Here is a 13,947-nt window from a genome sequence, read left to right on the forward strand (position 1 = left end):
AAGTCCAAATAATACAACGCCCTTGGATACGGTCATCATCAAATGCCTTAGCAATTCCACTAGTCTCACTGTGGCTACTTCTTACCCCACATCCGATTTATTTTCAGCATATAATTGCGAGGTCTTCGGCAGTTGGCTACTCCCGGTTTTAGGGTTGGGACAGTTTGATCTTCATGGAGGCGATGATGATCTTTATTTGACCTGGAATCAAGCTGTTTGCAAATCCTGTGAAGACACTACCGATACAGGACAGAATACAGGTAAACTCAATTCCTAGTTTTTCTTGAAATCTTGATCAAAATCAAGTTAATACTAATTGAAAAGTTTACTTATCCTTAACCTATTAATTCACAGATGATTCCAACAGTTTTTGGGGAGCATATGTTGGATCACCAATTTTCATGCCGTCGGCAGTTGTTATAGGCATAGTATTCACAATCTGTTTACTGCTCATGCTCAAACGTAGAGGCGGCAGAGATGAGATAAATGCACCCGATATCCATCCAGAGACTGCCGCCGCCACTACAGCACCACCACATCAACAAGGGTTGGATGACTCCAAAATCAACACTTGTACAGCATTGGTAGTCATTAATGAAAGTAAAACAAATTCAGGGCCAGATTCTTTTTCTTATATGTGCCCAATATGCTTGGAAGGATACAAGTCCCAAGATATTGTGAGAAGCATAGCCAAATGTGAACATTGTTTCCACGCCGACTGCATTGAATTGTGGTTAAGAAAAAACATCACATGTCCTGTTTGCAGAACAACTCTTTCTGATGTTGAATGATAACAGTCTGATATTTTAGATTTTGAAATTGTTTATCCATCCTATCCTGCTTCATACTTAAATCTTTTATTTAATTTTTGAGTACTTTTACGGAATGAAACTATATACAGCTGATAGTGACTAATTTATACAAGGAAATAGGATGGGAATGGAGTTTGCTTTTCAAGTTATATGTTTCCTTTTGCATGCAGAATGAATGGATTTACTGAATAAAAATTCAATCAATCTTTTCAAATTCCAAATGAAATGAATCATTTAGAGGACATTTGTCTCATTGAAATTGTCTTTTACTTTGTAAACTTTGATATAGTCCAAATTCCAATCCCATTTTTTCTACATATTTGGCCGGCCTGTCAAACCGTTCTCTCTATCATGCAAAATGGATGGAAAAATCCATCCAATTCTCCTCTCTCTTTTCTTCTTCACTTTCCCTGCAACAATACATTCCAAGGATTCATGTCCAACTTCAAATTGTGGAAAGTACTTAGTTTCCATCACCTACCCTTTCAAACTCGAATCTGATCAACCCCCGAAAAACTGTCCAAATTTCATCAACCTAAAATGCACTGATGATGGTCGTACCATGATAAATCTTCCTGCCTCTGGTGATTTTTATGTAAGTTATATTAGTTACTACGCACGAAAAATCTCCCTCACCGACCCTCAAAACTGCCTGGCAAGAAGGCTTATGACCAATTTTTCATACTATCCTTTAGAGGCTATTAATTATGTAAACTACACGTTTTATACATGTCCTGGAGAATCTGCATACAGAGATCTAAGCCATGATGTCATCCGCTGCCTAAGTAACTCGACAAATGCAACTATAGCAACAGACAAAAACTCAGCTGAGTACTTTGAAGAAAGGTATGGATGCAAGCCAATCGTCAGCTCATCGATCCCTGTTGATTATGATTATTATGAACTTTTTGATGAAATCCAGTTGACCTGGAATGTCCCTCTTTGCAAATCTTGTAAGCAGTATGGTATTCCAGCTTCAGGTGAAATTTGAAAATCCCGTTTTTAGTTCATTAAGAAACATGACTTTCATCCTCTTTATTTTTTTTTTCCTCCAAATTTCAAGATTCAAAGATATTCTGATTAATGAATCCTAACTAAATAACAGATTATTCTAGAGATAGATCATGGCAGGCGCGGTATGCTGCGTCACCTATGTTCATTCCATCCATGATAGGCTTTGCCATTATCTTTATAATCTTTTTACTGTGCCTGGGAAAAAGGGTAGGCAGAAACGAGGTAAATTCCGACTCCTTGACGTCGGAGCAGCCACCAAATCCTGCCTCAGCCACCACTTCAGCACCGCGACAAGGAGGAATGTGTTAGGTGGCAGCTAATTGGTGGAGGTTGACAGATAGGAGCTAGTAGTTGGGAAGTGGGGAGGTGATGCATTTAATTCACACGGTTTGGGAGCTCTATAAATAGAGCTCCCCATTCTCTGTTTCTATCATCCCAAATTCGAGAGAAGCAAATAGCAAGTGAGGAAAAGAAACAAAGAGTTTCTTGAGTGTTCTTTCTTGTGTGAGTTAGAGAATTATTTCTCGGTAATACTCGGCGAGTGGGATAGTGAGAGATATAGTGTTTTGTATACACTTGTAATATTTCTCCGGTCATAAATATTGCAGCAGCTCCGTGGACGTAGCCTATATTGGGTGAACCACGTAAATCTTGGTGTTCTTGTTGATTGTTTTATTCCGCAATTATTATTATCGTCATGATCATTTCGGCATAATCCATAACAACTGGTATCAAAGCTGTTACGGTGTTCGGGAGCCTTGGTGAAAATATTCTTAAAATTCTGAGTATGCTCTGTGGTTGCAGCCTTGTCTGATCTTCCACATCAGAAAAGATTTTTTGAAATTTTATTAAGGCAGGTGAAGCGATGGTCGGAAATGACGGATCGGGACCGGGAATCAATAAGTTCGACGGTACAGATTTCACGTTCTGGCGGTTACAGATTAAAGATTATCTGTATAGCAAGAAGCTACATCAACCTCTATCCGGGGAGAAACCAGAAAAAATGGAGGATGATGAGTGGGAGCTTCTTGACCGACAAGTGTTAGGGGTAATACGATTGACCCTAACAAAGAACGTGGCACACAACGTGGCGGAGGCAAAAACCACGGAGGAGATGATGTCCATTTTGTCGGACATGTACGAGAAGCCATCTGCAAATAATAAAGTGTTCCTCATGAAAAAATTATTCAACTTGAAGATGGAGGAAGGTGCTTCGGTGGCGGCACACATCAATGAATTCAACACGATTGTTTCCCAGCTAACATCGGTTGATATCAAGTTTGATGATGAGATTCGTGCACTTATTCTTTTGGCGTCTTTACCAAATGTTTGGGAGCCGATGCGGGCAGCGGTTAGCAATTCTGCTGGAAAGGGAAAGTTACAATTCAACGATGTCAGAGATCGAATCCTTGGTGAAGAAGTTCGCAGGAGGGATTCGGGAGAAGCAACATCATCGAGATCTGCCCTAAATCTCGAAAACAGAAGTAGGGGCAGAAGTGCTGAAAAGAATTCTAACAGATGGCGTGGCAGATCCAAATCAAGAACTGGAAAAGACAAAAATACCTTCGAAAAGAAATTGAAGTGCTGGAGCTGTGGTGAAACTGGTCACATGAAAAAGGACTGCAGATCACCCAAGAATAATGCAAATGCTGTTACTGAGGATGTACATGATGCCTTAGTACTATCCATGGAAAGTCCGGTTGATTCTTGGGTTATGGATTCAGGAGCTTCATTTCATACCACCGGTGATCGTGAGGTATTCAGTAATTACATTGTTGGTAATTACGGAAAAGTTTTCCTGGCTGATGGAAAACCGTTGGAAATAGCTGGTATGGGTGATATCAGTTTGAAAATGTCAAACGGATCCATCTGGAAGCTCAACAAAGTGAGGCATGTACCAAAGTTGACCCGAAATCTGATCTCAGTGGGACAACTCGATGACGAAGGCCATAAAGTGACCTTTGGTGACGGCTCTTGGAAAGTGAGCAAAGGAGCCATGATTGTTGCTCGAGGAACGAAAACTGGAACCCTCTACATGACTTCCAGTTGCAGAGACATGTTAGCAGTTGTGGATGCTGGAGCTAACTCAAGTCTATGGCACTGTAGACTTGGACATATGAGTGAGAAAGGAATGAAGATGCTGATGTCAAAAGGGAAACTACCGGAGTTAAAAAATGTCGAACACAAACTGTGTGAAAGTTGTGTTCTTGGAAAGCAGAAAAGAGTGAGCTTTTCGAAAAGCGGTAGAGAACCGAAAGCAGCAAAGTTGGAGCTGGTTCATACTGACGTGTGGGGGCCATCTCCTGTGACATCCCTTGGAGGCTCAAGATACTACGTCACATTCATCGACGATTCGAGCAGGAAGGTTTGGGTTTATTTTCTGAAAAATAAATCTGATGTTTACGAGACCTTTAAGAGGTGGAAAGTCATGGTGGAAAATGAGACCAACTTGAAAGTGAAGTGTTTACGGTCTGATAATGGTGGAGAATATGAAGATTTTGAATTCAAGAAATATTGTGCACAGAACGGGATCAAGATGAAGAAAACCATTCCTGGTACTCCTCAACAGAATGGTGTGGCTGAAAGAATGAACAGAACCCTGAATGAACGTGCCAGGAGCATGAGATTGCACGCTGGACTGCCAAAATCATTCTGGGCTGATGCAGTTAACACTGCAGCTTATCTGATCAACAGAGGACCTTCGGTACCACTTGATTGCAGAATACCAGAGGAGGTCTGGAGCGGCAAAGGAGTAAACCTTTCGTTCTTGAAAGTGTTTGGTTGTCTCTCATATATTCACATCGATTCAACCAACAGAACGAAACTTGATCCGAAATCAAAGAAGTGTTTCTTTATTGGTTATGGAGATAATGAGTTTGGTTATCGGTTCTGGGATGACCAAAATCGAAAGATCGTTCGGAGCAGAGATGTCATTTTCAATGAACAAGTTTTGTACAAGGACAAGTCAGACATTGCAGCAGGAGATAAATGTCCTGAAGTCCAGAAGTCAAATGAAGTGCCATTGATAGATATTCCTATGAATGAGTCGGAGGATAGTAACCATGAAGAAGAAACTGCACAAGAAGCTGATCCACGAACTCCGGTGATTGAACTCAGGAGATCGTCGAGAACAATCAGACCACCTCAGAAATACTCCCCTGCACTTCACTATATTTTGCTGACTGATAAAGGTGAACCGGAAACCTTTGAAGAAGCAATGCAAAATGATGATTCAACCAAGTGGGAGTTAGCCATGGAAGATGAGTTGGATTCACTGTCATCCAATCATACTTGGAAGTTGACGAAACTTCCGGAAGGCAAGAAAGAATTACACAACAAGTGGGTGTACCGGATCAAAGAAGAAGTTGATGGCAGCAAACGGTACAAAGCAAGACTTGTTGTAAAAGGCTTTCAACAAAGAGAAGGAGTTGATTACACCGAGATTTTCTCTCCAGTGGTTAAGTTAACCACTATCAGAACAGTACTTGGACTAGTGGCTAAGGAAGATTTACATCTGGAGCAGTTGGATGTAAAGACGGCGTTTCTTCATGGTGATTTGGATGAAGAAATTTATATGAAGCAGCCACAGGGATTTGAAGTACGAGGGAAGGAGAAAATGGTATGCAAACTTCAGAAGAGCTTGTACGGTCTCAAACAAGCTCCAAGACAGTGGTACAAGAAGTTTGACGGATTCATGAATAACAACGGTTTCCTGAGGTGCCAGGCAGATCACTGTTGTTATGTGAAGAAGATTGATGGTTCATATATCATTCTACTGCTATATGTGGATGACATGTTAATAGCAGGAGCGTGTCTGGAGGAGATTGATAAGCTCAAGAGAGAGTTATCAAAAGAATTTGATATGAAGGATTTGGGAGCTGCAAAACAAATTCTTGGTATGAGGATCTTGAGAGATAGGGTGAACGGAGTCTTGAAGCTATCTCAGGCAGAGTACGTGAAAAAGGTGCTTAGCAGATTCAACATGGATGAAGCTAAACCTGTGAGTACTCCTTTGGCTAGTCATTTCAAACTAACCAAAGCCCAATCACCATCGACGGAGCAGGAGCATGCTTATATGAATAAGGTTCCTTATGCATCTGCTGTCGGAAGCCTCATGTATGCAATGGTGTGCACCAGATCAGACATAGCACATGCAGTGGGAGTTGTGAGCAGGTTTATGAGCAATCCAGGGAAACAACATTGGGAAGCAGTGAAGTGGATTCTCAGATATTTGAAAGGTACTGTTAGTTCATCTCTGTGCTTCAGAAAGTCAAATTCAGGCTTACAGGGTTTTGTAGATTCCGACATGGGTGGTGACTTAGACGGCAGGAAGAGTACTACTGGATATGTGTTCACATTAGGTGGTACGGCAGTAAGCTGGGTGTCCAAGTTGCAAAAGATTGTTGCACTTTCGACCACTGAATCTGAGTATGTTGCAGTGACAGAAGCTAGCAAGGAGATGATATGGTTGAGATCATTCCTTGAGGAATTGGGTCAGAAGCTTGAGGATAGCACATTACATTGTGACAGTCAGAGTGCTATTCATTTGGCAAAGAATCCTGTTTATCATGCTAGGACGAAACATATACAGGTTCGGTACCATTTCATCAGATCTGTTCTGGAAGATGGAATCTTGATGCTTGAGAAGATTCCTGGAAGTAAAAATCCAGCTGATATGTTCACAAAGGCGGTGACCACTGACAAACTGAAGTTATGCTCGACTTCAGTCGGACTGCAAGTATGAAAGAGAAAACATGAGTTGCTGCATTGATTGTGTGAAGTCATGATTGAAATCAAGTCTTCAAGTGGGAGATTTGTTAGGTGGCAGCTAATTGGTGGAGGTTGACAGATAGGAGCTAGTAGTTGGGAAGTGGGGAGGTGATGCATTTAATTCACACGGTTTGGGAGCTCTATAAATAGAGCTCCCCATTCTCTGTTTCTATCATCCCAAATTCGAGAGAAGCAAATAGCAAGTGAGGAAAAGAAACAAAGAGTTTCTTGAGTGTTCTTTCTTGTGTGAGTTAGAGAATTATTTCTCGGTAATACTCGGCGAGTGGGATAGTGAGAGATATAGTGTTTTGTATACACTTGTAATATTTCTCCGGTCATAAATATTGCAGCAGCTCCGTGGACGTAGCCTATATTGGGTGAACCACGTAAATCTTGGTGTTCTTGTTGATTGTTTTATTCCGCAATTATTATTATCGTCATGATCATTTCGGCATAATCCATAACAGAATGGACGACTCTGAAATCAATATCTGCACAGAAATGGTGGTTCTTTGTGAAAGCAGAACAAATCCAGGGCCTGATTCTCATGCCTGTCCAATATGCCTCGAGTTATATATTCCTGAAGATATTGTAAGGAGGACAGAAAAATGTGGGCATTGTTTCCATGCTCAATGCATTGAATTGTGGTTAAGGAAAAACATCACCTGCCCTGTTTGCAGAACAGCCCTTCTTGATGTTGAATCATGATATATATTTTTTTAGTTTCAGATGATTTATTATATTATTTTTCTTCTCATTGAAAGAATAGTTTTGGAATGATTTTTATACGAGAGATTAAATAATTTAATTTCTATATTAGAATTAGTGGTCATGACATGATGTAAGATGTATTAGTTAGTTGTACTTGTAGTTAACTTTAACATAAAAAGGAAATGGAAATTTTAGAGGAAATGCATCTAATCAATTAAGCTTTATGTACATATAATATAATGTTTACCCATTGATTCTACTTGAAACCTCAGTTGGACGTTTCCTTCTGTTTTATCCGTTTATCATTTCTCTAATTCTTAACATGGGAATTTTTGTTAGCCAAGTGCCACAAGCCTTCCCAAAGGTGAAGGGGTCAATTTTTTATTTTTTATTTTTTTTGGTTATTATTATTTTTTACATGAATTGTACGGGTCAAGGTGGGAGTCTCATGTCCATAGTCTACTACCAATTTAGTAAATAATTGTTAACTAGTCGAACACTCATTTGTCGTAAGTTTCTTGTTCCCTCGCCATTATGTCAGCATGGTTCGATTTATGAATTTAGACAACTGAACACTTTTTAACATATTTTTTACGGACAAAATTAATATGATCCAAGTTGGGGTTTCGTGTTCAAAACCCAATTATTATAAATTATCCCCGCTACTTGAAAAAAATTCTGCTCGAGCCAAGGCCGGATGGTACCATTTATAATCAATAATTTTTTTTTGGAAGAAATCAATATCAAATCTATCTGACATACTGTACGCTACATTCAATGGTCCAATTTTAATTTCGTGGGTCCACATATTTTCATAGGCCTCACATGTTCAAATCAATTTTGGATCATTAGATCTTACAGTAAAATACTACTATTGTGCTAGCATGAACTCAACAGTGAGACACATATAATGCGTGAGCCGTGATATTAATGCCTAGAAAATCACTTAATTCAATATCATTCTATCAATCTCATTTTTTTAAAAAAACTAATTTCTATCAATCTTCGTTCAAGCTCGAGACTCACGAAGTAGGTATTCAATCAGTGGAAAATAGCTAACTACTTCTGTTAAATATTTTCTATAAATCAACTATTATTTAATTTTGATTACATATTATATTATATTGTCTTGTTTTTCAAAAAATACAGGTTACCAACTATTAATTTAATTATACGAGTCCATAAACAGAAATTCCATGCAGAAACCCAAACGTCATGCCTTTTTCCAATAGTTCTGTATAGAAGTAAAATAAGTAGTCAGCGTTAGGTAGTCGGTTAACGAAGAAGAGACTGGTAGATTTGGTCACCAAGAATTTTAAAACTTCTGAGCAAGAGATTTTGATTCAGGGGTTTTTATAAGATAAGATAAGATGGCCAATTTCAATTCTTAATTACTACCAGACGTTCTTTTTTTGAAACAGTGTATTGATGGCGGAAACAGACAAGTTCATTGTAGAGATTGAGAAGGCAAAGGAAGGCAAAGATGGGAAGCCATCAATTGGGCCAGTTTATAGAAATGTGCTTGCTAAAGATGGATTCTTTCCTCTCCCTCAAGAACTTGATAGTTGTTGGGATATTTTCTGGTAATGAAATTTTAATCTTTTTCTTGTGCGATTGATACTTTCTTGAAAATCGAAAACAAGAAGGAAAAAAAAAATGCTAATTTCCAAATATGAAACGAGAGAAGAAAGTTTTTTATGCACTTTCTCTCCGTTTTTGCTTGATATCCAAGCATGCCGTGTTAGATGACTCTGCTACTTCGCTTGCATTGCAATCCATTTTCAGTTCATTGGACACCTGTGAATGTAAATTGTTTGCAAGCAGATGTTTGGATGTTGGTGTGCATTTTTGTCTATATCTCAGTTTTGAAGGAGAATATACGTGATTGGCAAGGGATCTCTCTGCTTGGGAATTGGACTAGTGTTTCCTTTGTGCACTGATCAAGCGCAGAATGTTGATATACTCATAAGTTTTTGTGACCTCATTTGCAGTCGGTCTGTGAAAAAATTTCCCAATAATGCAATGCTTGGTGAGCGGGACATGGTGACAGGGAAGGTATGAAAATATTTTAATGCTTCTATATCTTCTATTTTATATTTTTGTCCAGGGGCATTGGTGATGCTGAAGAGGTGGGGCAAACACGGGCTAATGTACTTTTTTTGTTCGTTTTTGAATTTTGAGTACTTGCAGGCAGGTTCGTATGTGTGGTTCACTTATCAAGAAGTTTATGACTTAGTTCTTAAAATTGGAGCCTCCATTTGTTCTTGTGGTTCCATGCAGGTAAGATTTTCAGGCTTCAACTTCAACAGGTAGATGCTCTTTAAGACATAAAACGAAGTTTTGATATGTAGGCTGGTTTGTGCCATGCGTGTTTGATATGTAGATTGAGCTAATAATACTCCAAGTTCGGCATGTTTTATTGATATGTGGACTGGTTTGTCCCATGCCTTTTGATGCACCACTCAATCTTTTTGATGGAATCTATTCTTTATAACTAACTCATTTTTGTTTCACATGTTTGATTCAACTCCTTTTATATGTGTTGATGTTCCTTTCCGCACAATTAAATTAAAACTTCAACGCAAATTGAGACGAACCTATCGATCATAAATTCATAATGCGTGTGTTTGTTTATTGATTATTCTATTTTGTACAGGGTGATAGGTGTGGGATCTACGGAGCAAACTGCTCAAACTGGGTTATAACTATGCAGGTTATTGAAGCTTATTTGTAGGACTAAAATTTGAATATTATTTGTATCGGACGGTTATGATTGTTGACCGTCCAAGCCATAAATTTTCTGTGTGTTTCATTTCCACCATTTAATCAATATTCTCCTTTTTTATGTATGGAATATTGAATATATGACCCGTTTGATGCTTGCATAATGAGTGATTCCTTAATGGGGGAATAATATAATAGTAGGTATATCTTTTGCAGGCTTGCAATGCTTATGGTCTGTACTGTGTTCCCTTGTACGATACTCTTGGTAAGTTCCTGAGTAGTCTCCGTTCACCATACAGACTAAGAATTTGTTAGGCATGGTGAAATATTTACATATACATCATTTCCACAACCGTAATGGGAATTTGGCTTTTGAACACTGTATTACATTCATGGTTTTAGGTGCTGGAGCAGTGGAATATATTATTAGCCATGCTGAGATTTCTATTGTTTTTGTGGAGGAAAACAAAATTTCTGAGGTAATGATTTTATTGCAATATTGATCATCAGGAAACTGTTTTTTTTATTTTCAACCTCTTATATTCAGAAACTTGATGCACCAACTGCTTCAGTTATCTGACCGCTTTTAACAAAAAATGCAGGTACTGAAAACATTTCCTAGCACTGAAAAATACTTGAAGAGTAAGTTGCTTTTCAGGATTTTATTATAGGTAAATCAAACAATAATCCTTTTAAGTCACTAATTCATTGCTATAGCAATTGTAAGCTTTGGAAAGATCAGCCCACAACAAAAGAAGGAAGCTGGAAACTTTGGCATCAAAATGTATTCTTGGAATGAATTTTTACTTCTGGTATGCTGATTCTTTCAACTAAAATGAGACTATTATTAAAATTTGTGTCTGTCTAATTTCCCTCTTCCCTCCTTGTGGGATTTGCGCAGCATATACATTTGTGTTGAATTGCAGCATTTCCATGCATAACCGGGTAGTTAATATTATTGTATTATCCTTAAATTATATTCCAGGGAATTGACAAGCGATTTGACATTCCCACCAAGAAGAAAACAGATATTTGTACAATAATGTACACAAGTGGGACAACAGGTGATCCAAAGGGAGTCGTGATTTCCAACGAGAACATTCTTTCAGTTATATTTGGAGTAAATAACCATTTGGAGAGCATGAATCAAGAGGTGAATTCATATTGTCTTCATATACTCTTTGTGCCTAACCGAGCTGCTAGAATCAGCCTCTTTTTCACCCCTTTAATTGAAAAATAAGAATGCATTAAATGTGTCTCTCTCAATCACAGTTTTGCGAGACAGACGTATATTTTTCTTTTCTCCCTCTGGCACATATATTTGATCGGGTAACTGAAGAGTTGTTCATATCGAAAGGCGCTGCAATTGGATTTTGGCACAAAGTATGTGTAAGATAATAGATTTCAGATTCCTAAGATTTAAATTTTGTAAACATTGACTCAATCGTTATGAATGGTTTTCAGGATATTAAGTGTTTGCTTGACGATATCAAAGAGCTTAAACCAACAGTATTCTGTGCTGTTCCTCGTGTGTTGGACAGAATATATTCAGGTTTTTGTGAACTATGCTTCACTTGCAATTGGTAAAAAGGTCCCTTAATGTGTTCACATTGATATTAAAAATTCGCCAACTTCCATCCACTCCACCTCCAACCTCAAATTACACTTTCAAATTCAGAACAACTTAGTGTAGTCTGAAGTCTGAACTTTTCCCAACGCGTGACACTGCAAATGCCTGTTAAAGTGCTTAGTCCAAAAACAAGTTTCTGCAGATGATGTGTGAATCAGGTTGTCTTGTGTTTATATTGGCAAGTTTTACTGTTTTTCAGGTTTGATTGAGAAGATCTCTGCAGCCGGGGTCGTCAAACATGCACTCTTTAATATTGCTTATTCCTAGTAAGAATCAAAATTAATAATGATGCTTCCTAGTGTGAATCAGGTTGCCTTGTGCTGTATTCTATTCGTGATGCACTCTTAAACTTCAGAAATGGCAAAAAATTATCTAGGTTCTAGGATGTTGGTTATGTAAGAATCAAAATGCTGGAAACATATGATACGAATATGTGTGTTATAGTATTATATGGTCATTTACTCCATCCATCTGACAAACATATGAAAAACATATTAAAATTTGCTTGTAGGGACGATTATAGATGAAGTCAAAGGTTTGATTCCTTAAAAATATTTCTTTCATGTATTGATGATGGTGTACTTCGATGTTGCAGCAAACTGCGTAACATGCATAAAGGCTATAAACATGTGGAAGCAGCGCCAATTTTTGACAAAATTATTTTCGACAAGGTGATGAATTAACAGCTGTTGCCAGCTTATGGTTCTTAAGTTTTTCAGACTAATTTGAATGTGATCCCAAGTGTCGACGACCCATTGAGTTGTAAATTTTAGGTGAACGAAGGTTTAGGTGGGAATTTACGGCTCATCTTATCTGGAGCAGCGCCTCTTTCTCACAGTGTGGAAACCTTCCTCCGTGTCGTGACATGTGCTCATGTTCTTCAGGGATATGGTTGATAGCATACTAAAACTAAATTTATGTGGCCTAAATCTTATGTCTTTGATAGTGAAGATGGATACATGTGATGTACTGTGCTGTAGGTTTAACTGAAACCTGTGCCGGGTCTTTTGCTGCACACCCGGATAAAATGGCGATGATTGGTACTGTGGGCCCTCCACTGCCTATGGTAGATATATGCCTGGAATCAGTTCCTGATATGGAATATGACGCCCTTTCAAGTACTCCTCGAGGAGAAATATGCATCAGGGGGAAGTGTTTGTTCTCGGGATACTACAAACATGAAGATCTCACCAGAGAGGTGATGGTTGGTGATTGGTTTCATACTGGTATGTTATTTAAGTACTACATTGTTGCTAAGTTTCTTGATGTGTTATGTTTAGTAATATTGTTTGCCCTGAGCCTGCTACAGGTGACATAGGCGAATGGCAACCAGACGGTAGCATGAAGATTATTGATCGCAAGAAAAATATTTTTAAGCTTTCTCAAGGGGAATATGTATCTGTTGAGAAACTGGAGAGCATTTACTCTCTCCCCCCAAGTATTGATGCGGTTCGTCCTTTCTTTCAGGACTCCATTTTTCAATTAACTTGCTCAAGTTCTTCTCCCAACAATGTCCAAATCATGTTTCAGATATGGATATACGGGAATAGTTACAAGTCATTTCTTGTTGCTGTTGTGAACCCGAATTTGGAATCTCTTAAACAATGGGCTCAAGCGAACGAAGCTACCATAGATTTGAATGGCATGTGCTCGGATCCAAGAGCAAGAAATCATGTTCTTGGAGAGTTAACTAGTATTGGTGAAAAGGAAAAGGTATTTGATACTGATTTGAGGCTTCATTCTCTTCTTTTCTGGTCGATAAAATGTTTTTGTCCAATTGTTTATTCTTAGCCCATTATGTCTGGTTCTACGCTCAAAATCAGTGGTGAAACTAGAGAGAGGATTTTAATTGCTTGTGTTTGGCAGTTAAAGGGGTTTGAATTCATCAAAGCTGTTCACCTTGACCCGATGCCATTTGACATAGAACGTGATCTTCTAGGGCCAACTTACAAGAAGAAGAGGACCCAATTTTTAAAATATTATCAGGTAGTTAGTTCTGCACTATATACTCTGAAAAATAAATGTTGTTTTAGAAAATTATTCTTACAGGCTTACATAGAACCCTGACTTGGTGTTGAATTGCAGAGAGTCATCGAAGATATGTATAGGATCTGATTACCTTCAATACCCTCTTTTCAAACAAAGAAGAACACTAGAAAAAGAAAGGCAAATGCGCGGAGGGGAAAATCTCAGTTTTTTTATTGTCTGCATGGTATTCATGTGTCTTGTTTTATGATTGTACATTGTAAATGCAGAATATTGCTATTTTGTTAAATGAGTGAATTC

At 38.3% G+C, this 13,947-nt stretch overlaps 2 protein-coding genes across 3 annotated transcripts; both read left to right on the forward strand.

The window, feature by feature from the left end:
- Positions 1 to 1,170: 1,170 nt before the first annotated feature.
- LOC140878382 (putative RING-H2 finger protein ATL21A) lies at positions 1,171 to 1,803 on the forward strand. Its single transcript, XM_073281982.1, has one exon. The coding sequence runs from the start codon at positions 1,171 to 1,173 to the stop codon at positions 1,801 to 1,803; it is 633 nt and encodes a 210-aa protein (XP_073138083.1).
- A 6,685-nt stretch (positions 1,804 to 8,488) lies between these two features.
- On the forward strand, positions 8,489 to 13,875 carry LOC140883464 (long chain acyl-CoA synthetase 4-like). Of its 2 annotated transcripts, none has more exons than XM_073289937.1 (19): positions 8,489 to 8,890; positions 9,299 to 9,362; positions 9,498 to 9,587; positions 9,964 to 10,020; positions 10,233 to 10,296; positions 10,434 to 10,510; positions 10,634 to 10,673; positions 10,749 to 10,843; positions 11,017 to 11,184; positions 11,304 to 11,414; positions 11,496 to 11,583; positions 11,861 to 11,927; positions 12,257 to 12,332; positions 12,435 to 12,552; positions 12,642 to 12,887; positions 12,971 to 13,110; positions 13,192 to 13,374; positions 13,528 to 13,647; positions 13,747 to 13,875. In XM_073289937.1, exons 1-19 carry the CDS (start codon positions 8,736 to 8,738, stop codon positions 13,774 to 13,776), a joined length of 1,989 nt encoding a protein of 662 aa, XP_073146038.1. In that variant the 5' UTR covers positions 8,489 to 8,735; the 3' UTR covers positions 13,777 to 13,875. The 2 variants fall into 2 exon arrangements, with proteins under 2 accessions (XP_073146038.1, XP_073146039.1); XM_073289938.1 differs by having other exon boundaries at positions 10,248 to 10,296.
- The last annotated feature ends 72 nt before the right edge of the window (positions 13,876 to 13,947 follow it).

This window comes from Henckelia pumila, chromosome 2 (assembly GCF_033568475.1).
Source record: "Henckelia pumila isolate YLH828 chromosome 2, ASM3356847v2, whole genome shotgun sequence".
NCBI lineage: Eukaryota > Viridiplantae > Streptophyta > Magnoliopsida > Lamiales > Gesneriaceae > Henckelia > Henckelia pumila.

What these genes read in the sequence shown, in the direction of transcription:
- LOC140878382 (XM_073281982.1), top strand. Translation starts at nt 1,171, where the DNA reads ATGGATGGAAAAATCCATCCAATTCTCCTCTCTCTTTTCTTCTTCACT.
- LOC140883464 (XM_073289937.1), top strand. Translation starts at nt 8,736, where the DNA reads ATGGCGGAAACAGACAAGTTCATTGTAGAGATTGAGAAGGCAAAGGAA. An exon ending in GGAATGAATTTTTACTTCTG is followed by an intron (nt 10,844 to 11,016) that starts GTATGCTGATTC and finishes ATTATATTCCAG; the next exon opens with GGAATTGACAAGCGATTTGA. An exon ending in TGGAGAGCATGAATCAAGAG is followed by an intron (nt 11,185 to 11,303) that starts GTGAATTCATAT and finishes TCTCAATCACAG; the next exon opens with TTTTGCGAGACAGACGTATA.